The sequence below is a fragment of the Poecilia formosa genome, unplaced genomic scaffold, assembly GCF_000485575.1.
Source record: "Poecilia formosa unplaced genomic scaffold, Poecilia_formosa-5.1.2 Scaffold114, whole genome shotgun sequence".
NCBI lineage: Eukaryota > Metazoa > Chordata > Actinopteri > Cyprinodontiformes > Poeciliidae > Poecilia > Poecilia formosa.
In genome coordinates, this window is record NW_006800053.1 from 947,832 (window position 1) to 973,815 (window position 25,984).

General features: G+C 37.9%; 1 protein-coding gene across 1 annotated transcript in view; it reads right to left on the bottom strand.

Annotated features, from left to right (window-relative positions):
- Positions 1-25,984, bottom strand: part of LOC103143665 (myosin-10) — an 82,326-nt gene that overhangs the window by 10,359 nt on the left and 45,983 nt on the right. Inside the window, exons 7-26 of the mRNA XM_016675463.1 lie at positions 18,331-18,423; positions 16,856-16,919; positions 15,840-15,938; positions 15,372-15,515; positions 15,133-15,228; positions 14,839-14,957; positions 13,655-13,807; positions 13,408-13,581; positions 13,161-13,334; positions 8,279-8,393; positions 7,155-7,217; positions 5,137-5,330; positions 3,876-3,997; positions 2,999-3,068; positions 2,742-2,902; positions 2,547-2,655; positions 2,340-2,471; positions 1,058-1,264; positions 273-410; positions 37-160 (exon numbers count right to left, since the gene is read on the bottom strand). Of these exons, the coding sequence (XP_016530949.1) occupies positions 37-160; positions 273-410; positions 1,058-1,264; positions 2,340-2,471; positions 2,547-2,655; positions 2,742-2,902; positions 2,999-3,068; positions 3,876-3,997; positions 5,137-5,330; positions 7,155-7,217; positions 8,279-8,393; positions 13,161-13,334; positions 13,408-13,581; positions 13,655-13,807; positions 14,839-14,957; positions 15,133-15,228; positions 15,372-15,515; positions 15,840-15,938; positions 16,856-16,919; positions 18,331-18,423 (2,551 nt within the window). The remainder of the gene's footprint in view (positions 1-36; positions 161-272; positions 411-1,057; positions 1,265-2,339; positions 2,472-2,546; positions 2,656-2,741; positions 2,903-2,998; positions 3,069-3,875; positions 3,998-5,136; positions 5,331-7,154; positions 7,218-8,278; positions 8,394-13,160; positions 13,335-13,407; positions 13,582-13,654; positions 13,808-14,838; positions 14,958-15,132; positions 15,229-15,371; positions 15,516-15,839; positions 15,939-16,855; positions 16,920-18,330; positions 18,424-25,984) is intronic.

The window sequence follows — 25,984 nt, forward strand, 5'->3', positions numbered from 1 at the left end:
CTTATTTCTTTAATCTCTGCTTTATTAGCTACTTACCCTCCAGGTCCACCATCATCATCTCCTGCTTGTTTCTCATCTTTCCTAGATTTTTGGCTTTCTCCTCCTCCTCAGCGAGCATCAACGTCATTTCATTGATTCTGTCTTCAACCAGCTTCTTCTCCTGATGAAGCAGAGGGAAAGCTTTGGAATGAGTCTGAATATATTTTGATTTCTAAAAAAAAAAACTAAACACTTGTATCTGTTTTAAGCTGTGGCCTCTCGGTCTCTCTGACCTTCAGGAACTTGGAGTTCTGATCCTCCAGCAGCAGAATATCCTCCTCATATTTCTTCATCTTGGCTTCAGCCGTAACTTTCTCAAGCTGAAGCTTCTGCCTCGCAGCCTCCTCCTCATCCAGCTGCTCTTCCAGGTCCTGCAAACATAAATTACAGCAAATACAGTTTAATTAGCAAGCATTTTGTTATTTAGAACAACATCTAATCAACTTTTCCACTTCCGATATTTGAAGGTATCTGTAGCGCTGGCCGATGCCGATCCGATACAGAAAAACAGAACTGAATTAAAACATTTAATTTTTTAAAAATTCAGACATAAATATAATGAATTACAAATTTGACAACCCTGCACCAGAACAGCACATTTCAATACACTAATAGTTTGACCAGCTTAGTCAAACATGTAAAAACAACTTTAATTTATCCAGTGAGGGCAATTAGGAGTAGAGCAGCCAATGTAAACTTAATAAACTGAAACTAGCAAAAACAACATGTGAAAATAAAATGCATCAAAATTCGTTCAAAGGTTTCAGAAAGTGAAATTACAAATTTTAAATATAATGTAAAAATAAATAATAAAGCATTTAGTCACTCAGAGCACAAAGCATAGAATTAGACTGAATAGATCTGCCCTCATGGCCACATTGTCACAGAGACACCGACTTCTTTTCGATATCGGGACTGATACAGATGTTTATATCAGATCGCTGCATCTCCATTCATAACCGAGAACTTCACAGTTTTCCACTGTTTGACTGTAATGATCCAGGCCTTCTGGACACACCTGGATGTGGGACTGCATCTTCTTCTTCTCGTTCTGCAGCCCCTGGTTCCTCTCCTCCTCCTCCTCCAGCCTGGACTCCAGGTCGTGCAGGATCTCCTCCAGCTCTTGCTTTTTGGACGCCAGCCGAGCTCTCATCTCCTCCGCCTCGGCAAACAGCTCCGTTTCCGCCTGCAGCTGCTCCGCGAGGATGTTCTTCTCTTCCATCAGCTGCACAGAAAAGCAACGTTAGACCCTCTGATCCGCACGGGAGAGCAGAAACAAACATGAGCTGAAAAAATTTGGAGCAAGGCACAGAGAAAACCTGGAAGAAATGTTTAGGGAATACCTTCAGACTTAAAAATAAAATCTCAGATTTTTTCGTCGTACCAGATCTGATTTTAATTTATTTCATTTATGTATTTTTTGCTTGCTTGCTTTCTTTCTGAAAAACAAATGATGTATTTTTCTGTCATTTTCTGTTTAATTACCAGAATGTGATCATAATATCAGTAGAAAAAAGACAGTTTCACCAGAAAAAAAAACACCTTCAAATTGCAAGAAAATTTGTTTTAATGGCAAAAAAGCTGCTGGCATAGAACCTTTTCCCAAAACAGACACACTTGTTTTATGACTGTTTCAAAAGTTCTGCTACTGACAATAACTAGATGCTAAAATATTAAAAAAAACAATAGAGCAAAAAAGCATTAAGCAAAAAAAAAGAAAACTGACAAAAAAAAAAAAAACAACAAGACGCTCAACATTCTTCATTTGTGGTTTTTTTGTGTTGGAGTTTTCATAAAATTACCATTTTATTTTTGGTAATGTTACAATTGTATTCATGTAATATTATGACCTTATTCCTGTAATTTGAACAAAAAAATTTAGCCAGGCCCTAATGATCTGTCCTAATATTAAGGTCTAAATAAACAGAAGCTGTAAAATCCACAGTAAAGATGGCGGCCATGGGCGCGCTGACATCACTCTGAACTCTAAAACTCTAAAATCTAAAAATGAAGTTTTGAATTTGATGTTTATAGACATCGAATCTGACTTATCTTCAGCTATTTCTCTAACAGGAATGCGTAGAAATTGGAAATTCAAATGCAGGCCACACTTTTCAGACTTTTATTAGTTTAAATCTCTTTTTTACTGCAGAAGCATGCAGTGGTCTATCAGAGACGTTTAAAAATACATTGAAGTTTGTAGTTATAATAATGAGACAAAATGTGAATAAATGCAGGGAGTAAGTTTTTTTTTGTTTTTTTTTTGCAAACTGAATATTAAATATGTGGTTGTAAATAACCTGCTGGTGTTTCCTCTCCATCTCCACCAGCTCTCCTTCCACCTTCATCTGCTTCTCCTTCACTTTGACCAGCTCTTCATCTTTAGCCTGCATCTCCTCCTCCTGCCTGGTCACCTGTAGCAGCGGCTTCACCTGCAGTTACAGCGGCAAAGACTTAATACAACACGTTAAAAACGTCAAATAATAATAAAAAAACAAACGGTATACCTTGGTGAACAGCCTCCACCACTGCCAGTGACGAAGCTTCAAGTAAGCAGCACAGTTTCTCTGAAGGACCTTCAGGGCGCTGAGCTGCTGCTGCTTCTTAGCAAAGGATCTGAAGACGAGAAACAGCGAGTGAAACAAAAAGTTAAACACCGGTTTGGGTTATATGGTTCACATTTCAACAATATCCGGCCTCACTTGCGTGCCAGGTATCCTCTGCAGACGGCCTGGAAGTAAATAATGATGTCGGTGATCTTCAGGTCTCTCTCCTCCTCTAAGTGAGCCAGGACTCCGGCTCTGAAAAATATCTTGCTCTGGCCGATACGGAAGAGGTTTCCATCGAGCTCTAGTGCTTGAATCTACAAAAAGAACAAGTTGAAGGTTTTGTGAGTGAAGTTTTATGGTTTTGGGGGGGTTTTTTATAAACATTATGTTTAGATGTTTAAAGCCACTACCATTCGCTCGCAGGCCTGCTTCCCGTCCATGAAACCTTTGGGAATGGCGTTGGGAGTGAGGATCTCATACCTGGACATGGAGCAGAGACAAGCAATGTCACAACAGGAGAGTAACAGACTAGTGCATTTATCTGATTTGTTTTATTATTATTTTTGAGTATTTAAACATTAAAGCAAATTCTGATACATTTTTACAAGAGAATGAAAGCATACAATGGGGATCTCTTCATTATTTTATATTATTCCAAATTGTTCATCTGTATTATGTATGCAAATTAAACAATGGATGCAAAATAAGAATATTTGTGTCCAACTCCAATAACTTCATTAAAAGCAGCAGCATGCATTAAAAGCCCATTTAAAATGTAGTAAAATAAGAAACTACATGGTCTTAATGCAGCCATATTTGTTTTCCCTCCGGTTGTTATCTTCCCAACACATCCTGATGTTTCTAAACTACAACACACACAGTCCCTGCTTACTGGTTTCTCTGGTTTTCGCTTTTTTGTGACAAATTTATCAGACAAGAATAACCTGAGTCAACACAAAATTAAACTTTCAGATGATGATACATTTATTTATGGGAGAAAGAGTTCTTTAAAACAAGTTAGTCCTGTGAAATATCAACGCCTCCTTTGTTAGATACGTGATGTGATGAACCACATTTTGTCGGGTAATCAAGAAATTACCAAGCTAGAGCCTTTTGACATAAAATCAAAGACACTAAACCAACAATAGGCATCACCATTGAGTTTGGTAACGGACCACGGTGCTGTTCACTTAAAAATGCAGGATTAGGACCACGAGCTTATATGAAGAAAAAAAAGCCTCTCAAGTGATTATTAATAGTAAAAACAAAGGACAGCTGAAACATCACCTCTGTCTGAACTCCTGGAAAACGATCCGATTTGGGAATCCCTGTCTGCAGATGCGGATCCCCTCCAGCACGCCGTTACATCTCAACTGGTCCAGAACCAGGTGAGGGTCCAGCTTCCCAGCCTGGAGGAGACGGGTTGTATGTTTAACTTAGTTTGTTTTAGTGTACTTCAGACAGGATTGGAAAATAAAATGGTAGAATAATCCCCCAAAATACAACATTGGTAAGTAAAATTAATACATATAAACAATGATTTCACACTATTCACAGAACATCAGTTTAATGTTGTGCTGAAAACAGGGCTGCAACTAATGAGTATTTCAGATATCGATTAATATTATTAGATTTTTCTTTTCTTCTTTTGCTCTCTCCTTTGATTTGTTATTTTGTTTGTATTTCCTATTAATTCACGTAAAGCACTTTGAAATGCCATGTTCCTGAAAAAGTGCTATATAAATAAAATTAATCAATTAATATGTCGATTGTCCTCACAATAATCGATTAATCGGATTAAAAAACTGCCACATTGTGCTGATTTTTCACTTAAGCTTTTTTGTGCCTTATTAGAAATATAATAAAAGATGTAAGTAAACAAATAACTCTAATTATTTTATTAAATAAGAAAATAAACATGTTTAAAATGCTGGAACGTAGCATTACATCAGTGCATGCTTGAACATTTGTATGAAAGGATCTGCAGGAATAAAAATGCTGCAAACAATAATATGTGAAAAGCTCAGTCCTTTCTGCTCAACTTATCAATACAGTGAAGGGCTTTTTATCATTTCAAACTAAAACTATGACACTGAGTATTGTGTAGGACATAATAACAAGACAATATTTTCTTTTCTTAAATGCAAAATGCATAAATGTTCTGTATAATTTTAATTAATTACAGCTTTGAATATGTTGATCTTAACACCAGTTGGGCTTTTTGAGTCTGTATGCACCAATTAACGATTAATCGATTACTACATTTGTTGACAATTATAATTGATTCTTCACGATTAATCTGATTAATCGTTTCAGCTTTGGTTTGAAATGGAGTAAAATCAAGCATAAACCTATAAAATACAACCTAGAGCTTGAATAGTCTGCTCTCAGATTTAAGTCCAAGTTGAAATGTGTTTAGTTTAATCACTTCATGCAGTTTGTCATTAAATATATGACTGTAGGTGTCCAGCTGCGATCCCACACAGCCGTCAGACATCAGTGTGTGAAAGAGGAAGCTGTGAATCATCTCTCAGTCATGCTGACTCACTCGTTTTTCGTGGTTGGGGATGATGCAGCGCACAAAGTTGGGATTTGTGTTCCTGAGTGTGGCCATCAGCTTGGACAGCTGCTCTTTGTACAGCTGTCCAACCGTGCGAAACATGCCTTTCTTGGTCTTGTAGGCAGCGCCGAAGGCCGTCTCGTTCATGCCTGCCACCTGGTCCAGACCCACGATCCGGTCCACTAATGGTAAAACAACAACAACAGGAAAAACAAAACATAATAATAAGAGATTCTTAAGATATAGATGGGATTTTTTTATTTTTCTGATGTTGTTTACTGCTAAATGCTGTGATGCTTAAGCTACTTTAACAAAATAAAAAAAGAAAAGCCAGTAACGTGAAGCTCTTGTGGAGTTTAAGTCTTGATGTTTATAAGGAAATGCTGCAAATAAAGACTGAGATGTACAGCTGTGAAGTATTTTCTTTTCTCTTTTGTTTCTTGCAATGAAAGCATGAAGACAACATTCAGACATGAAAACCAGTCTGTTGGTTGGAGTTTATGAAAGGTAGCAGAAACTGAAGTTCAAGTTTGTAGAAAAATAAATACACAAAAAACTTAAACCTAAAACTTTTTCAATACATTACATACCACCAAATCCCAAAAAAGCCATTATACTTCCCAGTACAGACGTTGTTCCACCACATGAAATTTGACTTCACTGACTGAAAGTCTGTGGTGTGAGAAGACAAAATGTGAAAATAACTGAAGGGGTGTAAATGTGTCGGGACCCAACGATTCAGCCTTCCTCTTTGTGGTTTTCAACTGGTAAGATGGAAAAAACCCAGAGGACATCAGCGGTTCGGCTGCAGCTGTTTGTGTATGTAAAGAAAAAAAAAACAGCTGCAAAAGGTAACTGTGTTGTATATACAAACATTAAATAACAAAGCAGAGCAGAACAATGAGAACTGTTCAACATGAGTATCTAATCAGATAGCAATGTTTAGTCCTTGTTTTCTTTCCTTCTTTTTTGTTTTTTATTTTTATATAATACAGGAAACTGTGATCTGACTCTGTCATTGTGTGTATTAGTGTACCTCCCTCATAAGAAAACAAACACTGAACTTTAGAATAACAATAAGGTGCACAAAAAGTATTTTTTCAATTATAAATGTGATCAAGTACAAGAAATTTGGTCCAAACAGCTGAAGAACTACTGATTTGCTTTAATGCACTCCAGAAATAAATAAAAAATCTCATTGTGAAACTATTGAATCGTTTCAGCAGGTTAATAAAATAATGATTTGAATTAAATGGAAGATGTTATGCAACACATATTTTTCACATTCAATATTTTGAAGTTGGATCAGATATCTGGCCATCAGAAGTTTCCATGGTTTTTGAGCCAATAAATGACAGCAACAATATTTTTGCAAACTGAAATCATCCCTGGATCCAGAGAGTTTGGGAAAAGAAAAAAAAAAAAGAAAAATTTTCCATGTGCTGAAGGTTCGGATGAGGCTGCTGGAAGCCAAACGATGCTTTGTTAGAAGACTCATCACAGCATCGGTGGAAATCTCAAAGTGAAAACGTGCTAAAAAGAACATTTGCAAGGGACATTTTGGTTCCTACCATCGCTGCAGGATGAGATAAACTGCAGAAACAATCACCAGGACTCCCTAATTTGAAGCACTGCCGAGCGGTGTGAGCATAATGAGGCTGAAGCTCTGACATGAGGCCAGATTCTGATGAAGACACACAAGTTTGTGCAGCAGGCAATGCTGTCCACCTCTTTTACCAAACAAAACACTCCAGGAACTGTAAAATATTATATCAACTCCTGAAACATTCACTGAAATAATCACAGTTGGAGAAAGCTGCAACCATCACGTTTTCCGTGCCTGAGGTTTTACCCAAAACAAAAGCAGAGCCATGCAAAGCTGGAGGAATGTGTGGTGATGTATGCGCGAATGCACTGATGACACGGAAAGGGGGATGAATGGGGGCCTGGCAGCGGCAGCAATGAGAGACAGTGAGAAGTACAGAAAGCTGGTTACTAACATTCACCTGGAGCTTCATGGAGCCCAGACACATTGTCATAGAAAGAGGCTCTCTGAAACGTCTGAATGTCTACAGCAACAGAGAGAGAAGACAGGCGTGAGAGAGAGAAGGAAAGTAGGCATGCATACACAAACACCCATTGTTCACACTCCCTCAGGCACAAGTTATTACTGCATTGAGGAGACGTTAGAAAGTGGCCTGAAAGAGTAAAAGTTGGTCCGAACGTTGGCTACTGTTTAGGCGCATGATTTTAAAACTAATTTATAATTATTTACGTAATACAGAAACCTGTTACAGTGTAAAATAAGCATTTGGCTTTTGGAGTGGAGCTCTGGAGGAAACTCACCGTCTAGTCTAGGGGTGTCCAAGTTGTGGCTCAGAGGGCCATTTCTGGCCCCTGGACTAATTTTGTGCGACCCATGGCTACAGTCTGAGAATGATAAACATTTACCTGCCCGTTATAGCACTTAAGTTGTAAAAATTGTGTGTGTGTGTGTGTGTGTGTATTATACACACACACACACAATTTTTACAACAACTGATGAAATTGGGCCTCTGTCTCTTTAAAAACTCCTGGTCTTTCTGAAACTCCACCTTCAGGAAGACATCCCAACATGGCTCCTCTATTAACTCTTTAGTGACCTTTATACCAGCGTTTCACTGAGAAGCAGCTCATATAATGAGCTCAGCTGATGCTCAGCTTCACCAGGTGTGAAGCTGATTAAAGGATTTCTCAAATGTACATGAAAAAATCAAGTCAACACTCCAGGTATGTTTGTAATGAGGGAATAACATTATAACATGATACAAATCTCAAAGAAGTTGATTTTGCATAATACTGACACTTTAAAATCTTAAAACTGAAAATGTTTTAACACAATACAACACGAAGTATATAAAAAAATACATTAAAATAATAATCAAAGTATGTTGCTTTTCCTTTTTTCGTCTAATTTTTTTGACCCGCAAGGCTTTTTGACAAGATAATTTTGGTCCATGTGGCAAAAAAGTTTGGACACCCCTGGTCTAGTAGGAACTTCTTCAAGATTAGATAAAACAGAAAATGCAGATTTGAGGTAAACGGTTGTGCAGCTGAAATCATAGTGAGCTCTAAGCAAAGAGAGACGTACCGTCTTTCCAGAGCTCAGCCACAAATTTGTCAGTTGACTGGTGGAGCAACGTGGCCACATTGTCATTCAGAGGATCCATGTTCTTCATCAGCCATTCGTCAGCTTTATAGTCCACCTACAGAAACACGACAGGTGATCCAGTTTTTATCTAAGCAGCTGCAAAAGAAAAATGTTCTAGAAATGATTTCAACTCCATTAATTATCCCGAATAAAATCCCAATGAAAAAAATACAATCAGGTAGTTCTACAAAAGAAATCTGTTTTTTGAGTAATTTATACTGAAAACAGAAATGTAGAACAATTTATTGTAATATCAGATTCTAATTACACACAAATTTCACCCATGTTCACTATGAAAATACTGCATCTTGAATGCATATTTTAAAGTTAACACCAGCAGAAGAGGCTTCTAGTCTGCACTCTGTTTGTTTCACTTTTTAATAATAATCTAAGTAGTGCATCTGAAGCTGATTTTGACAGAAAAAGAAAATCAGACGACTGGCACTAGTTGGGATCACAGGTTCAAACTGTCAAGCCCAGTATTATTCACTAGCAGCACATTATGTTGATATTAGAGGAATGGTTGTTGGATAGCTAAAATGTTCCTATCCCAGGCCTCTGTTGTTCTGATAAGTGCTCTAAAATAACCAAACTGTCAGGTAAGCATTATATTTAAAGCTGAGCCATAAGCATGCTTTTATGTTTCTTTTTTTTCTCTTTTAATTTAAAATATTACAGGCAACGAACATATGGACAACAGGGATATAGCAGCACAGTAGAACTAGAAAATTTCTGGAGAAATTTAAACGGGGCCTGCCAAAGTGTGCCTGTTGGTTGGAACTCAGCTTTCTGATGATAAAAATTAACATTAGCATTTAGACAAAATGCTAATGTTAGCCTAAATGCTGCCAGTGGCATGTGGGCTACAACTAGCATGTTGTCTTACATTGACTTCCTCCATTCAGTGTGCTAAACATGGCTAATAAATAAACAAAATAGCTAAAAAGCTTATTTTAGGGAAAAGGCTAATGTGGGCTGCTAGCATTAGCAATGTTTGTGCTAATGCTAATGCACGGCCTTCTGATCTGTACTTTTGCAAAAGTAAAAATCAAATGTTTACTTCGTGGCACTTGGTAACCAGAAAACGCGCTCGTCTCTTAGCAACAGATTAACAACAAATATTGTTCTCATTCAAAATACATAAGATTTCTTCTGGTCTTCTGAAATACTATTTATCTTCCACTATTTACAACTTAACAAGAATTGTGTAATTGGTGAATTTGGGAGAAAAGTGAAAATGTTTTATTGTTTTTGTTTTTTTTGTTTTTTTGTTTTTTTGTTTTTGTAAATGTAAAAATCTGACTTATACTTCGTGGCAGCTCGTTTACAGAAAAAACACTCATTGGTTCACACCAAATTAATAAGTAATATTGTTTATAAAACATGAGCTCTTTTTAAATACTGCTTATCTGCTTAGAAATGGAAATTTACAGTCAGTAAATTTTGCAAAAGTAAAAATCAGATGTTTACTTTGTGGCACTTGGTTACCAGAAAACGCGCTCGTCTCTTAGCAACAGATTAATAACAAATATTGTTCTCATTCAAAATACATAAGATTTCTTCTGCTCTTTTGAAATACTATTTATCTTCCACTAATTACAACTTAACAAGAATTGTGTAATTGGTGAATTTGGCAGAAAAGTGAAAATGTTTTTCTTTTTTTTTTTTAATAAATGTAAAAATCTGATTTATACGTCGTGGCAGCTCGTTACCAGAAAAAAACACTCATCTGTTCACACCAAATTAATAAGTAATATTGTTTATAAAACATGAGCTCTTTTTAAATACTGCTTATCTGCTTAGAAATGTAAATTTACAGTCAGTAAATTTTGCAAAAGTAAAAATCAGATGTTTACTTTGTGGCACTTGGTTACCAGAAAGCGCGCTCATCTCTTAGCAACAGATTAACAACAAATATTGTTACTGTTCAAAATACATAAGATTTCTTCTGCTCATCCTCCACTACTTCCTACCTAACGATAATTGTGCATTTGGTGAATTTGGCAGGAAAGTGAAAATGTTTTATTTTGTTGTTTTTGTTTGTTTTTTTTTTGTCTTTTTGTCATTGATAGCAAATATATTATAAAACAGACATTCAGCACAAAAGTAAAAATCTGATTTATACTTGGTGGCAGTTTGTTACTTGAAAATCATTGCTCATATCTTAACACCAAATTAATAACAATAATATTGTTTATAAAACATGACCTCTTTTTAAATACTGCTATCAGCTTAGACAAGAAATTTTCATTTGGTAAATTTTGCAAAAGTAAAAATCAGATGTTCACTTTGTGGCACAAGTTCATCTCTTAGCAACAGATTAACAACAAATATTGTTTTAAAAAAAAAAAAAACATAAGATTTCTTCTGCTCTTTTGAAATACTATTTATCTTCCACTACTTACAACTTAACAAGAATTGTGTAATTGGTGAATTTGGGAGAAAAGTGAAAATGTTTTATTGTTTTTTTTTTTGTTTGTTTTTTTTGTAAATGTAAAAATCTGACTTATACTTCGTGGCAGCTCGTTACCAGAAAAAACACTCATCGGTTCACACCAAATTAATAAGTAATATTGTTTATAAAACATGAGCTCTTTTTAAATACTGCTTATCTGCTTAGAAATGTAAGCAGATAAGCTTACGTTTCTAAGCTTATCATTAAATTTTGCAAAAGTAAAAATCAAATGTTTACTTCGTGGCACTTAGTTACCAGAAAACGTGCTCGTCTCTTAGCAACAGATTAACAACAAATATTGTTCTCATTCAAAATACATAAGATTTCTTCTGCTCTTCTGAAATACTACTTATCTAATACTACTAAACAAGAATTGTGCAGTTGGTGAATTTGGAAAAAAAGTATTTATTTATTTATTTTTTGTCATTGGTGGTAAATATATTTTAAAACATATATACTTGTCTGCAGTAAGCATTCAGCCAATGTGGCGTCCCTGTAGTTGTAACAGGAAGCTCTGCCCTCCTCTGTAAAAACTGAGTGTTCTGGCATCTCTGTAGTTCTCTACATCTCTGCTCTGTTGCTATGGTAATGTGTGTGAGTGAGACACAGAGGGGGAGACATCTCTCAAATTAATAATATTAATTCGGTGCTTGCTTTGCAAGACATTTCAATGCTCTCCTATGCTCTGCTATGGCAGGCCCCAATAAAAATAGCTAAGTAACTGAAATGGACAGAGACACATTTTCCCACAGTTCCATTACTTATTGGTCAATACAAAGTGCATACATAATCAATTTTTTCCAACATTTGGTAAATTTCTCCAACTCCACTCTCAAGGAAAGCATAAGTCTCTCCATGCTATAGATTTCTTTTTCTTCTTGGTCTTCATGATGGTGTTTGTAAAGTAATTTTCTCTACCAAACCCCTGATGCTTTCTCAAAGCATCTCACTAATCATCTACTAATAAGATAATTATTTACTAATTAGGTGATTTTTGAAGGCAAAAGGTTGCATTGGATTTTATTAGCAGTATTGAGTTTAGTTAGCCTCACTTTTCCATCTTCTACCTGTAAAACATCTAGGAAACCAGGTATTGTTTTCCTCCTACTTTGTGTTTTGCTCAATAAAAATCCTAATAAAATATTCAGTTTGTCACAAAATGTGTAAAAGTTCAAGAGCGTGAATGCTTTAGCAGGGCACTGTCCATGCAAACCGAGCGGGATAATGAGAAACCAGTGACATGCTCAACAACCTGAGAGGAAACTCTGCACGTGGCTTTAATCAGGACTCTTAATAAACAACCACATAATGTTCACAGCTATTTTCCCCCTCAGTATTGCAGTCATGCAGGAATTGTTTCATGAAATTCCACGCTATTCCTGGATCCGGCTGTCTAAGTGAATCTGGCACTTCACATATTCCTGATTACGGATCGGGTCCAGGACTCTGAGTGTTTGCAAATAAGCACATCGGAAACCAAAACACATGTAGACCCTAATGGAGCTGGAGCTCCAGACGTAACGTCGTATTTTATGACAGCGGCCTTCTCAGGAATGCTGAGGAGGATCGGTTCAACTAACAGATGCCAGACCTCCACAGAGAGAGAAAGGTGAAAGCTAAAAAAGAAAAAAGAAAACTTGTGTTATGTAACCAGCAGGCATCAGAAAGCCCATCTCATACCAATCTGAACCAGATGTGGGTTTCCTGCAGCAGCAGTTCAACAACTGTGCCTTTGTTTTCACGCTGTGACCTGGGCAGCTACGCTATTAGAGGAGCCTCAGAGAAAAACTGGCTTTAAACTAGGATGTATGGGTGATACGGACTTAAAGTTTCATCACAAAATTTTGCGGTAGTGTTGTGACAATGATAAAAGTGACAATAAGAACTATTTATTACATCTTTTTAGGTAACTGTATGAATGTGACTGTGTGTTGCAGCAATTAAAGACCTACAAACCCAAAAATCATGTTCTTGAAAATGAAAAACATTCCCATTTGTAATGTGCTTCTTTAGGATAGTCATGTAAATTAGTGTATCACTAAGCTGCTGAATTTTCAGATTTATTGGTATTTAATGATGTTTTTATTGTACAAACAGCAGAAAAAATAGTAAACCTACTAATTCTGATAATACGGAGAGTTTTTTTAAACATAATTAGTGGAAATTTACTGTGATTGAGATAAATCGAAATTCTCATCATGATAAGAAATTTATCACGATAAATAGTAACAATACGATAAATGCCCACCTTTCGTGAGAACACGTCACTTTAAAAGACAAACTACAAATATTGACTCCTAAAGCTGCTGAAAAAGTTTCAAAGTCCAAACTCCTAAAGAGAGCGATCAGAAAGCGGCAGATACGTACCCTCCCAGCGTAGTGGATGATGCAGAAGTCTGCCTTGTCCTTCAGCTGCCGCGGCTTCTGGAACTTGGCGTGCGTGCCCAGCTCCTGCAGCACTTTGTCCACAAATGTCTTGTCTGTGGCTTTGGGAAACCAGCACTCCTCGTCGAGCAAAGCCAGGATTCCTGGAGGATTGTTCTGAGAAAATACGCACGGTCAAAATCCCCGGAGAAGACGCGCAGACGTGTCAGGCACGTGGTAGTAGACCGACCGGCCGCTCAATGAGGTCGATGCACGGCTGCAGGTCCAGGCCGAAGTCAATGAAGCTCCACTCGATGCCCTCCCTCTGGTACTCCTCCTGCTCCAGGATGAACATGGTGTGGTTGAAGAGCTGCTGCAGCTTCTCGTTGGTGTAGTTGATGCACAGCTGCTCGAAGGAGTTCAGCTGGAAAACAAACCGGTCGAGTTAGCGAAACATTTCTCGTTGAACGCGACTGGAGAAGATGGTAAAACGCCACCTCGAAGATCTCAAAGCCAGCAATGTCCAGGATGCCGATGAAGGAGGCGCCCTGTCGCTTGGTCCTGTCCAGGGCCTTGTTGATGCGGTGGACCAGCCAGCGGAACAGCCGCTCATATGTCGCCTTGGCCAGGGCCTCCACAGCAAAGTCAGCCTGCGTTAAGAGAGCAAAAACCACACAGTCAGTAACGCAGGAGTGATCCGAGTGCGGTTCAGGAAATCAAGATCTGTTCCAGAGTGAGGTCAGACAGCGGGACTCAAACGGGACGATCAACCAATCAGCTTTATGGTAGCAGGAAAAGCTATCAGTGATTTAATCACATAAATGAAAATGAGCCTGATCATTTCCATTCTGATGATTCATATTTTTTGAAGGGTTATTTTGTTTATAGAGACATCATGATCCATTTTATTATTGGCTTTTGTTGAGTGTGGCTTTGAGTTATTGTTGTTTGTAGTTTTTGGTTGCCGTGTTTCATTTTGGATATTTAAGATATTTTTCAGTTTCAGTGTAAAGTTTTCTTCACAAAATTAAACTTTATTGATAAGTGAGACGGAAATTAACTTGCATTATTATTCCATTATCAGTACTTTACTTGAAAATGGTCTCAAAACAACAATATTATCGTTTATCGCATTAATTACTGGGACAATTTATCGTCTAGCAATATTTGTTATTGTGACGGGCTTAGGCATGTGTCATTTTTTTCACTTATGTATGAAGATTGACAACTTTATGTTGCTCTGATCTCAATAAAATATTGGTAATGTGAAAAAGTTTAAGACGTGCACTGTAAGAAAAATTTCCACAAAAAAAAGAAAATCCTTTCAGAAAATTACCAGGACATTTTCCACTAATTTTACAAACATTTCCGTCAGCTCAAAAACAGACTTTAGACATATTTAACAATTTGTCGTGTTACATTTTTTCATATCTCTGTAAATCCAAATTTCCTGCATTTTTACATTCACAAACATTTCCATTGTCTAAAAACTTAAGTTTTCTGTATTTGTTACAGTAAATCTCACAAACACTGACATGAAGTAGAAAATACAGGGAAAACACCTGTTAAAAGTCTAAAAACAAAGTTCCTTCACATTTCTACATTACATTTATCCATGTCTTCCGTAATCCATTCTTCAGATTACTTGACCCTGACTGGCAACTGTGGCATGGAGCTTCACCTGTTCTTTGGTCTGAGCTTTTTGCACGTAGTCTCGTCCCACTTTGATCCTCGGGGTCAGGATGGCTCGGGTAAACTCCATAACATTCATGCCAAGCAGGTGGCAGAGCTTCTGCGCCGCTGAGAGAAGCAAAATAAAAAAACAAAACAAAAAAAAAACACCAGAGGTGAGTAACTTCCTGTGTAATTAAAACAAAACAACAGCCGGAAGCCTGATTATTCTGTATAGAAAATAGCGAGGACATAAAACGGGTTCTCTAATGTTACCCGCAGAGGGAGTCGTCATCCGGCTCACCTGTGTTCTCAGGCATTGAGGCTTGGTCGGTATTCCTCTCCTTCTTGAACACGACGTTGCCAAACTGCAGCACGGCAGAAACCACCTTTAACATGCCTGGTGAATTCAGAGCAAAATAAAACTTTATTTGTTCGCCCCATGGAGGATAAACTAACGGCACCACAAGAGAAGGAAGGGAAAAAAACAGATTTCGCTAATGGGATGCAGACGTGGACGGCACATCTGGAAACGGAGCTTACAGACTATTTCGTCATGGGAGAAGCCCATGATGTGCATCGCCTCCATTGTCTCCTGGAAATTCTCCTTGTCCTGCTGACCCGGGATGGGAATGTTGCCATTTGACAAGAACCTGTAGCTGTTGAATCCCTCAAGAAGGAGATCCGCTGTGTAAGGAAAACAAGTAAAACTATTATTAAACATACATTTCCCATAGATTAATTAATATTTGATTGGATTAAGTTCACAACTCGCAACAAATTTAATCTCAAGGACCTTTACAAAACAGAAGTAGACAGTCAATGCTAAATCACAGTAACAGTTTTTTGTCTTTTTAGTTTTTGTTGCATTTTTATCTGAATATCTTTTGCTTCATCCTGCAACGGCGTGAGCCAATCAGACAAGCAAATCCAAACCGGGTCTCTTGAGCTCTGCAGCAAACAAGTGAAAGATTTGATGCCAACCGGGTCGTTAAGAGGACAGAAACTCACTTCGAAGATGCTCTCCAGCTCCTGCCAACAGGCGATAGAAAATGTGGAAAGTCCTCTCCTCTTTTGCCTGCCTGATGGCTCTCGACTTTTCTAGAAGATCTGTGGGGCCAGAGTTAAGGACTGGCAGGGAAAACATTATCCGAACAATCAAACTTCCTTCAGAAAAAGAAATAAATGCATGCAGTATTCATACCTGATGAACTCTCATGTTTTGCCACAATACAGCCCCAAATAACGCCTGCAAATTAGACCAACACAGTAAACTATGTTGGTCTAATGGTGGTGGGAGTTAAATGTAAATTGCCAGGGGAGGAAAACATGATTTTCAATAACGTTTTGCAATTTAAAACCTTAAAAAGTGTGGCATGCATTTATGTTCAAACCACGTTACTCGAATACCCTCAAAGAAAATTCAGTACAACCAGTTAATTCCCGTCAATTGTCCATTTACGTCAAAGCATGTTCACGAGACAGAGTGGTCCAGTCAAAGTCCATCTCTATAACCAACGGAATCTGAGGCAAGATTCAAATGTTGATGTTCACAGATGCTCTATATTTGTTTTAGCTATCTTGTGCTTCAACTACATATTAACTCACAGTGGATAAAAACAAGTGCATGCCACACTATTCAGCCCTACTCTATTTTATTTTGGTCCATCACATAAAATGTAAAGAAAACACACTAAAGTTAAAGTTCAAGGGAGTAGATACTTTGGAGAAGCACTGCATCAGAAATAATAATAAAAAAAGAGTAGCTATCACTTTAATGCAATTTATTTCTATCATTTCAACTGTGTTACAGGATTAAAAAAAATATTGTAACATTTTTCTATTAGTTCCCTTACTAAAGAAAGAGATAAATGTAGGAAAACAAAACAGCTTGGATAGCATGCAGAGAGACTCACATTATTAGTTGAACACACGTTTTGTTGGGCTCTTGTTTTTTTTTTTTGTTGGTTTTTTTCTTTAAGAAGTGATCCATTGTTCCTTAGATCAGAACCTGGCATTAAGGATACAGGTTTCAATATTGGCCCCAACAATGTAGCCGGTAACGTCAAAGTTGATTCTGATGAACTTCCCCTGGAGAACAAGACAGATGAACGAGTCGTTATTAATCAAAAACACTATCACACATCCACACTAACACGACTATACGGTTTCATGCGTTTGCCATCAATCTTGCATTCAGCTACGTTTCTTTCCTCCTTCTGGGCTCTGCTTTATTTTACATACCACCCCCAAGTGGTTACTTGCTCACGACAAAAATGCAGTGAGGAACCAAAATGCCCATATTAGGAGGTGCCAGGTTAACATGTCAAGCAGGAATCCGAGGCATGTGTGTGGTTTCCTGACAGTAAATGTGTCTCGGTCTGTGGGAACGTGTGCATCCACTGCTGTTCAGCAGACACACCTGTGATTAATGTGGACCTGGCCACCGCGACGTTTAATTTTCACCACATGGTTTACTCAGCCACAGAGAAATGTGAAACGCTCGGGGGCGAACACTGATTCGATTACCGTGCGCCAAACCAAGTTCGACGAGTGGCTCTAAATGCTACACAACCGACCTAGTAAAACCTTAAATATATGTGTGTATGATGGTTTTCCAACAGATCTCTGCCAGTCGGACATGATTTCATGATGTTCCTGGGAAGAGTTGGGAATTTGATTTTAGAAGCCAGTTTTTTGTTGAGATTTTTCACCACAAATTTATTTTCTTTTGTGTTTTTACAGAATCTTTTACATTAAAATTCAAATTTTTACCACAACAATTACCATTTAAAAATAAAAGAGGGCTAAAATCTAGTGTAATGTCAAGAGACCTTCTTTCCTCAAAGAGTTGGAGCTCATCCAGAAATATAAATCAGCAAAATACCAGCGGAAATGCGAACAAATATAAGCAGATGCTATATTTGCTTATATAGCATCTGCTTATGAGCTAACTTTCAAAGGCTAGCTACAAGCTACATTCTTACTAGCCTTTAGTGCCAACACCAAATTTGCATCTTGTCTGTTGTGGTTTATTTTTGTCCATAGATGAACCAGAATAACCTGGATCACACAAGTGGTTTAAAAGTGGTTCAGGCTTCTTCAATGCCATTACAAACGAGGATTGTTTGACATAAAGATCCGTCACTTCTGTAGACACAACAGATAAACCCAAAACTGACTTCCTTTTTCCTACAAAATAAAAGTGAAAAAATAGGTTCAGAGTATAAAGAGTATGAGGTTTTATATCTAGAGTGCATAAAAAAGGCTTAGACTTACTTCAACAGAAAGAAATCACATGTTGACAAATGAAAAGACGTCACTGTTCACTCATTGTTTACTACTGTGAGTCTCATCCAACAGGATCTTTTCCACTCCTAATAAACAGTCCAACTAAAAGAAGTTCAATAAAAACTCATCTTGAGGGGGTGAGAGCTCAGTTTTCTCCCTGGATGTTTTTGAACAAAGAAAATGTTCATTTAAACAGATAATTTAAACTCACAAAGCGAGACGAGTTGTCGTTTTTCACCGTCTTGGCATTGCCAAACGACTCCAGGATTGGATTGGCTTGCAGGAGCTGACGTTCCAACTCCCCCTGTTAACAAACACAAAGAGGTCAACAGGCTCTCAAATGCATCTATTTTTTTTTTAAATCTCCGTTTTCACGTTTGTCTTTTTAATCCAAGACACACACAAGTAGGCGATGGCAAAAATAAATATCTCATGAAAGCAGAAAGAGAAAAAAAAACAAAGCCACGTTGTGCTAAGCTATACTCCATCAAGGCTGCGTTGCAGTCGCTTAAACGAACTGCTGAACAGAGGCATTTTTGTCAAGAGAATTCAACAAGTTTCAGGGGCCAAGACAAACACACAGATTGAGAAGCCGTGTTAAACCACGGAGGCACGAAGGAAGTGTGGCGGTCTGAACGCTCAATGGAGAAAAGTCACTTTGTGAGGACTTTCTCCTGCCCCCTACATTCCTCTGGTCGAGATCATATGAACCGTATAGAACATGGTAAAGAGAGTAACAACCAGTCAATCGCACAATGCCTTTTTCCGCAAACTTGCCCTAATCTCATTTTATGTCAAAGTCTACAGAAGGACATTAGCCTTTGTAGCCAAATCTGGCCCATTTTTAAAATCTTAAAGCTTGGGTCCTAAAACATTTAATTCTCCAAGATTTTTCACCATTTCCATTTTCCATGATGATGGCAGAACAGAAACAACTTCTTCTGTAACCTGGATCATCTATGGACTCTGCATCACCCAGAATGAACAGTTTGTTTTGACAAGGCCCTGACTTGCTCCAGAGTTTTTTTTTTACTGCTCTTATTTATCTACTGTAAGACTATTAACAGTTACAAATATCATAAAACTAATTCTATCTCTTAAAAGTATTGCTAAACACAATTTCAAATGCTATAACAATGGGTGCCTAGTAGAGAAATCTTTACTAATCAGACAGCAAATTATCCGTTTCAATCTGGGTTTTCCAAGCATTGTATTGTACAAACTGCCAAACTCTGTCTTATTAAAGCTATATAAAGATCTACTTGACCTCAGTTTTGATTCAGACTGGTGAGAATTTTGCTCAATAGGCTTATAGGCATCCAGTCTGGGCTGGTTTTCCTCTCATTTAAACAACTGGTTTTTCTACCAACACCAGCAGCTCCTCTTCTGTCAACGTTTACTTGATCTGTGGTGTTCCTCAAGTTACTATACTTGGTCCCTTGTTGTTTTCCATTTATATGCTTACTTTACCAGGTGTTATAAGGTATCTTAAGAGAATCTCCAGCCATTTATATGTAGGTAATGTTTAGTTGTATATTCCTTTTAAACCAAATCGATGTCCACCCTGACAGTCTGAACGATGTAGAGGACTGACTTGCTTCTGATTACATTTCAGTCAGATGAAAAGAAAACAGAGATTATAGCCTCAACTGAAATGTACTCAACATTAATTGCTTTTGGAGTCATTTTTGACTCCAACCTAACACTGGCGAGGTCTAACCCAAGTCTTCTCCACTTCTTCCTGACCACATTTCAGTCACTGCTATGGCACTATTTTCTTTGCTCTCCCTCAATCCCTGCATTCCTCTGGCTGTAATGCAAAGCAGGAGGAAAGCTGCATTAAGGAGGTCAGGGTGGACGGTGCAGCTAGGCCAAGGAGCCGCAGAGGCACTGAGGTCCAGCTGCTAACTTTCGGCTACTGGATTTGAGCGTAATAACAGTGAACTCGGTCGTGTCTGAGCCAAATGTTTCAGGTTAAAGGAGTCATAAAGACTCACTCTGCATCTGCAGTTATTAGATTTGCCAACATTCGGTTCTGATTTAGGGGAGAAGGGAAAAAAAAGAAAAAAAAAAAAGAAAAACGGCAAGAACACAGACTGCAGAAAAAAAGGTGAGCAACAAAATACAGTTTGCCTAAAATTAAGAAAAACAGACATTGGAATGAGATTTTTATCCAAATAAAAATTTAGAATAAAACACTGAGATACAATATCCTAACTATAACACAAAATAAGATCAGATTAAATGGACCTCAAACTACAGGCATGCACTTAAACCTCTAACAAAATGAAAACATGCAGGAATATGCCATACATTTTATTTTATTTCATCAACTTGAATCAACAAATAGAAAATAAAGAAGATGGAGGAGAGTTGTTTGGTGCGGCTGCCATCTGATCTGCACACTGCTCAACATCACGGCTCCACAGACTCGGGCCCCATTAGAACTTCATAAATAGTCATTCTTTATTGTCAGGCATGTGTTTCTGATGAAGCCTTCATTCCAAACTGTTTTAATAAACCAGAACCAACTGATAAAACATCGTTTTGTTGTCACGAGTCTGCTGGGTTAATGCAAGAATCACTTCTTTCCATGTGAGAAGACTGAGCCAGCACAAACAAATACCTCACAACATCATAAGCTAACATTAGTCTGTCCACATCATTACGGAAAAGCCAGAGATTTAGAGAGGAGGGCATGCAGATCAGTACAAACATGAAAATAGACGACACCCTCGCCGGGGGATCCACTTGCCTGTAGCTTGAATGCTTTGGGAGAATCGGGCTGTGCATTTTGGATAAACAAATGCATGTGTTAAAAGGTGAAGTGCTCATGTCGCACACAAGCAACAGAAAACAGAAGAGTAGGAAGCCTGAGCGCTTCGAAGGCAGATCACACTACTTCTTAGAAAAGCTGATGATTGTTACGTCATTTCTTACTTTCTTAAAAAATCAGAGCATGAATGATTAATTTCGCATTTTGAGAAAAAACCCACAATACTTTCAGCAACAGAAGTGAGAACATGTTAGCTTAAAAAATTATAGACGCTAGATTCTGTTTTGATTTGGCCATATGTGCTGAACCATTGTTATCCTGAAAGATCGTATGACGGCCAATTTTCAGCTCACTGTTAAAATCCATCACATTTTCACTAAAATCACTGGTATTTCACAGATTTCCTAATGTAATAAACTCCAAGTTCCCAGGGAGATTAGAAGAGAAAAAAGCCCACATCATCACAGATCCACCACTATGCCCAACTCTTTCTGTAAATTCATTCCTATTTTAATGTTAAACTTGAAGTGATTTTTTTTTTTTTTGGCTTTTGGTTTTGATTTTTCTGAAAAGACCAATCTTATTCTCATCTCACTAAATAAGACTGTTTGAGGTAAATGTCAAGGTTACAATTGTCCTAAAAATTGTTGCTATTCAGATGCCATCTAATTGTTGCTACGGATACTCAGTGGTCCAAAAATGTCACCATTTGCAACATTTCTCTTAACAAGTGAGCTTTGGAGATTTTTTTAACTCCCTCACCATAATATGTAATATATAATATGAATGTTGGCACAAAAAAAAAATTTGGGTGATGTAATATTTATACACCAGAGAAACAGGAAGTCCTGGGTTACTAATTAGAAATCATTAGAAATTTTGACTGACTAAAACAAGCAGTTTTAGATAGTTATATCCTAAATAGATGGGGGTTGTGCCACCAGTGACATGTTTAAATTAGGATTTTTAAAATGTTACAGTGTCAGATTATGGCTCTTTTGCAGCAGATTTCTTTATTACGTGGCTTTATAAGGCAGCTAATTTACCCGCAGGTAGCTGATATGGGATGATTTGCAGGAGCAAAAAAAAAAGGGAAAGGAAGAGAGTAGGGAAATGTCGGCAGTAAGGCTCACAGGAATGTTGTGGTCTTTGCGTCCTTTGTGTGAGGAGGCAACATGGGCCAGGTACTGGATGACCTTCTTTGTGTTTTCCGTCTTGCCCGCTCCTGACTCACCTCTAAAAAGAAGAGTTTAGAAACAGAAACACATAGCGGCCAGTGAAGTATGAATGAAAGAAGAAAGCGGTTCTGCCAAATACCGTTGATATGGGGATGTGTGTAAAGTGTCCAAAGACTTGCAAGTTACAAACAGGAACACTGGAAAACCATGAAAAAAATCCCCCAAAATTACTACTATTGTGGTGATGAGTGACTGGACGAACACCAAGGTCATCAGGATTTTTATATATTTATATATATGCCTTGTTTGTGAGTGTTTGAGTGGAGAATGTTGTGGTCTGCTAAGTCCGTCTCCAACTTTCCAGGCTCTGCTTTTGGGTCGTCTCTAATGATAGCTGTGTACAGGCAGGGCCTTCCACAGTTTCCCACAGTCAGGTCTCGGAGCCAAGAGCAAAAACCCGGCCAGCAGCACTACATCCAGCTACATGCCAGTGGTTTTAGTGTAGCTGCTCATTAGTTCTACTGCACATAGTACACTGAGGTTTTTAGATGCTTCACTAGAATCCGAGGGGCGAGTTCTCAAAGGCAGAATGTAGGTCAAATTAAGCATCATTCTGTATTTGGTTTTAGGTTTTAAAGTTTCACAACGAATCTGGAGTATGACTCCAGGAAACAATTCACAGATTATTGTAAATATTTCTGAAACTCTGCCTTCAGGACGTCGTGACAACATGACTCTTCTATCAACCCTCTAACAATGTCTTCACCAGTGTTGCATTGAGAAGCAGCTCCTATAATGAGCTCAGCAGATGCTCCACCAGGTGTTTGCTAATTGCTGCTGACTAGTCTGAAGGAGCTGAGTGGGTGAATCGCTATAGGAGGGCTGCTCTGTGAGGCAGAAGCTTGGAAACTGCAGCTCCAAAGAGGAGTTTTCCACAGCTGAAAGGTTGCCATGGAGATTCAAGGATTTCTCAAACATGTATGAAATACCTGGCAACGCTCCAGGTCTGTATTTGATGAGGGAATAGACTTAGACTAATTTTATTGTCACTGCACAAAGACACAACAGTGAGATTGGCAACGAAATGCCGTTATGGCATTACGTTATAACTTTATATCATCTTATAGTATTATAACATAATTCAACAAAGTGAATTTTACATGACACTGCCTCTTTAAAATCCTAAGAAACTACAAGTTAACATCAGTAAAACATTTATGAACAAGGATAAAATACTAAAATTACAGAAAACCCATCAGACTATAATATACACCCACAACATTCTTTTATACTGAAATTAATGGTTGATGCATAGAAACCTTTTAAATGGACAGATTGTTAGGGAGAATCCTGGTGCAGATAACTGAGACATTTTGGCAGTAAAAACTCTTTTGGTAAATAACAAAAAGCTGCAACAACATGACTGGCTTCATGCTGATTATTTTCAAACTTTTAGGGGATCCGCAGACATTTGATCAGGCGGTTTGGGGCTCCATGAATCACTTCATTGAGTTACTCTAGATGCTGTAGTTCCTGTAGGTTTCTCCAGACTCATCGCCACTGCAGTCACTGAACGATTGTAGAAAAACTGATTTATTACCACCAACAAGGGAAGCTATTTTCAGCGTGGGTTTTGATGTCACTGGCAACACATGCCAAGCTGAAAGAAAGTGCCACTTAATGACGCTCTGACGTAGAGGTTGAGGGCGGGCCACCAAACCACACTCATAACTCCCTCAGTATTTGGCAGAACCGCTGAACAGACCCGCATCCGCAAAACCAACTATTTGTAACTCATCTTTAAATAAAACCCAGCAGGACGATGGGCATAGAGGGAGATGGAAAAGGGCTTTAATGAGAGAAAACAGAACCACATTAAAAAGAAGAAAGACATCCTGAAGTTCAGATTTTTTTTTTAAACCACTCTTTTTGTGACGTTTTAAGTTATAAATACAGGCAGTGCAAGGACATGAACCGAGGTCAGAAGGTAAGAATATTAGGTGATAAATAATCTCTATCTGTTGAAGGTTCATTTACCAGCCCACTGAGCAGCTCCAGAACTAGAACCAAGTAGGAAACATTAACCAGCTGTCCTCAGACACGACCTTGGGAATAAAGCAGAGAAAAGACGAGGGCAGTACTCACGTGCAAAGAATCGATTGGTCCTCTCGATCTGTGAAGGAAAAGGAAAACTGTCAGTATTTCTGGTTCAACCACAACAACAAACATGTTCTACTGATCCAGCTGTGGATCCATAATTCATGATGACAGATAATACTGCAATTATTACCATACCTGGGTTTACTTGTTCTAGAGCTACAACTAGCAATTACTTTAGTTATCGATTACTCTATCAATTAGTCTGATAATTGGCACATTCTGCAGATTTTTATGTAACCACTTTCTCATATTTTATAGAATATGAGAAATGCATTAAAATATGCAAATAAACTAATATTAATTTAAGTAAATTAACATTTTATTATCTAAAATCCAGTTTCATAGTATTACTTTAGTGAATGCTTGATCATTTGTAGCAAAGTCATAGGGCTGTTCTGTTGATTATATTTTAAATTAACTTTATATCAGATAGAAAAAGGTGCTTGGTGGTAGATCTATTTATTTTTATTTTTATTTACAGAATTTGATCAGGTGAAGCTAAAATTGCCACTTGAGTAGTTTTGGGTAAAACATATACAGTCAAAGATGGCTTGTTTTTTTTCCTCTCTTAAATGCAAAATGTTTATATTTTTTCATACAATTTTGGCTTAATTATACTATATATTATATTTTCTTTCAGCAAATAGCCTGTTTTTTTTAGTCTCTTTACTCCAGCTCCATTAATAAATTATGAATAGATGACATCCTAACTTGATGCTTCAAAGTTGGGCTTACTGAGTGTTGACAGTGTGTTTTACAGTCGCCGCTCAGCCTGGCACAGAAACTCTAAAGGTCAAAGCCGTGCTGCGTGCTGACCCGACGCTGACTGCCAGAGCAGTAACCAAAGCTCAGACAGCTTTCATCTCCGCAGACTTCCCTCCAGGTCCAGCTGACAGGTTTAGTGTTGCCCCCTGAAACGGGTAAACTCTCAACTCTAAAACACCTCCTGTGCACCACAGTAAACTTTAAAGACAACATTCAACAAGAAGACAACGTGTTTGATACGTTCAACGTACCGACCGCCGTTTCTCATTTCACTAATGAGCGCGCAGGCTGATTATGGTGGGGAAAACATTTATTTTACATTGTTCTGGTTACTTTGTCCTAAGTTTTGTTTATAGGCATATTGGCAATTAAAAGAGCCAAAAGTAGAATATTTTATTTCATCAGGTAATTTTAATTTGTATCAACAAGCACATTAAATAAACCTTGAACTACTTATCTAAATACAAGATAATGTCTCAATAAATTTCAGGTACTGTCCTGGAGATCCCGATCCATGCATTTTCAAATAATTATAATCTGAGTCCCCAAAGAGTCTGAGTACTAAAAATCTCAAACTGCATTGCTTGAAATACAGCAATAGAGGCTTTGGACAATATCCTGGTAATCTAGCAAATCTAGTTTTCTACACCAATATGTGTTTTTCACCTTTTTACAATGACAAACGTATCGAATGGAAGAGGAGTGTAACGCCTACAGCTCCCTGTCTGTGTCATTTGACCTTTCCTGTCTGCTGCGCTCAGATGTCCCAGCCGTCACAGAAAGCAGCTGAAATGCCATCATTGAACTTTATGGCATTTAAAGCAAAGAAAAAATGTTATGAAGCAGGAAAACAGTGTTTTTCTAAGTTCAGTCCACATAAGGTTATGTGGACTAAAGTCTTGGTGGACATTCACTGAAACATGACCCAGAACAGCTTGGCTTTGTAATACACAGATCAAAACGGACAAACATGCTAACATTAGCCT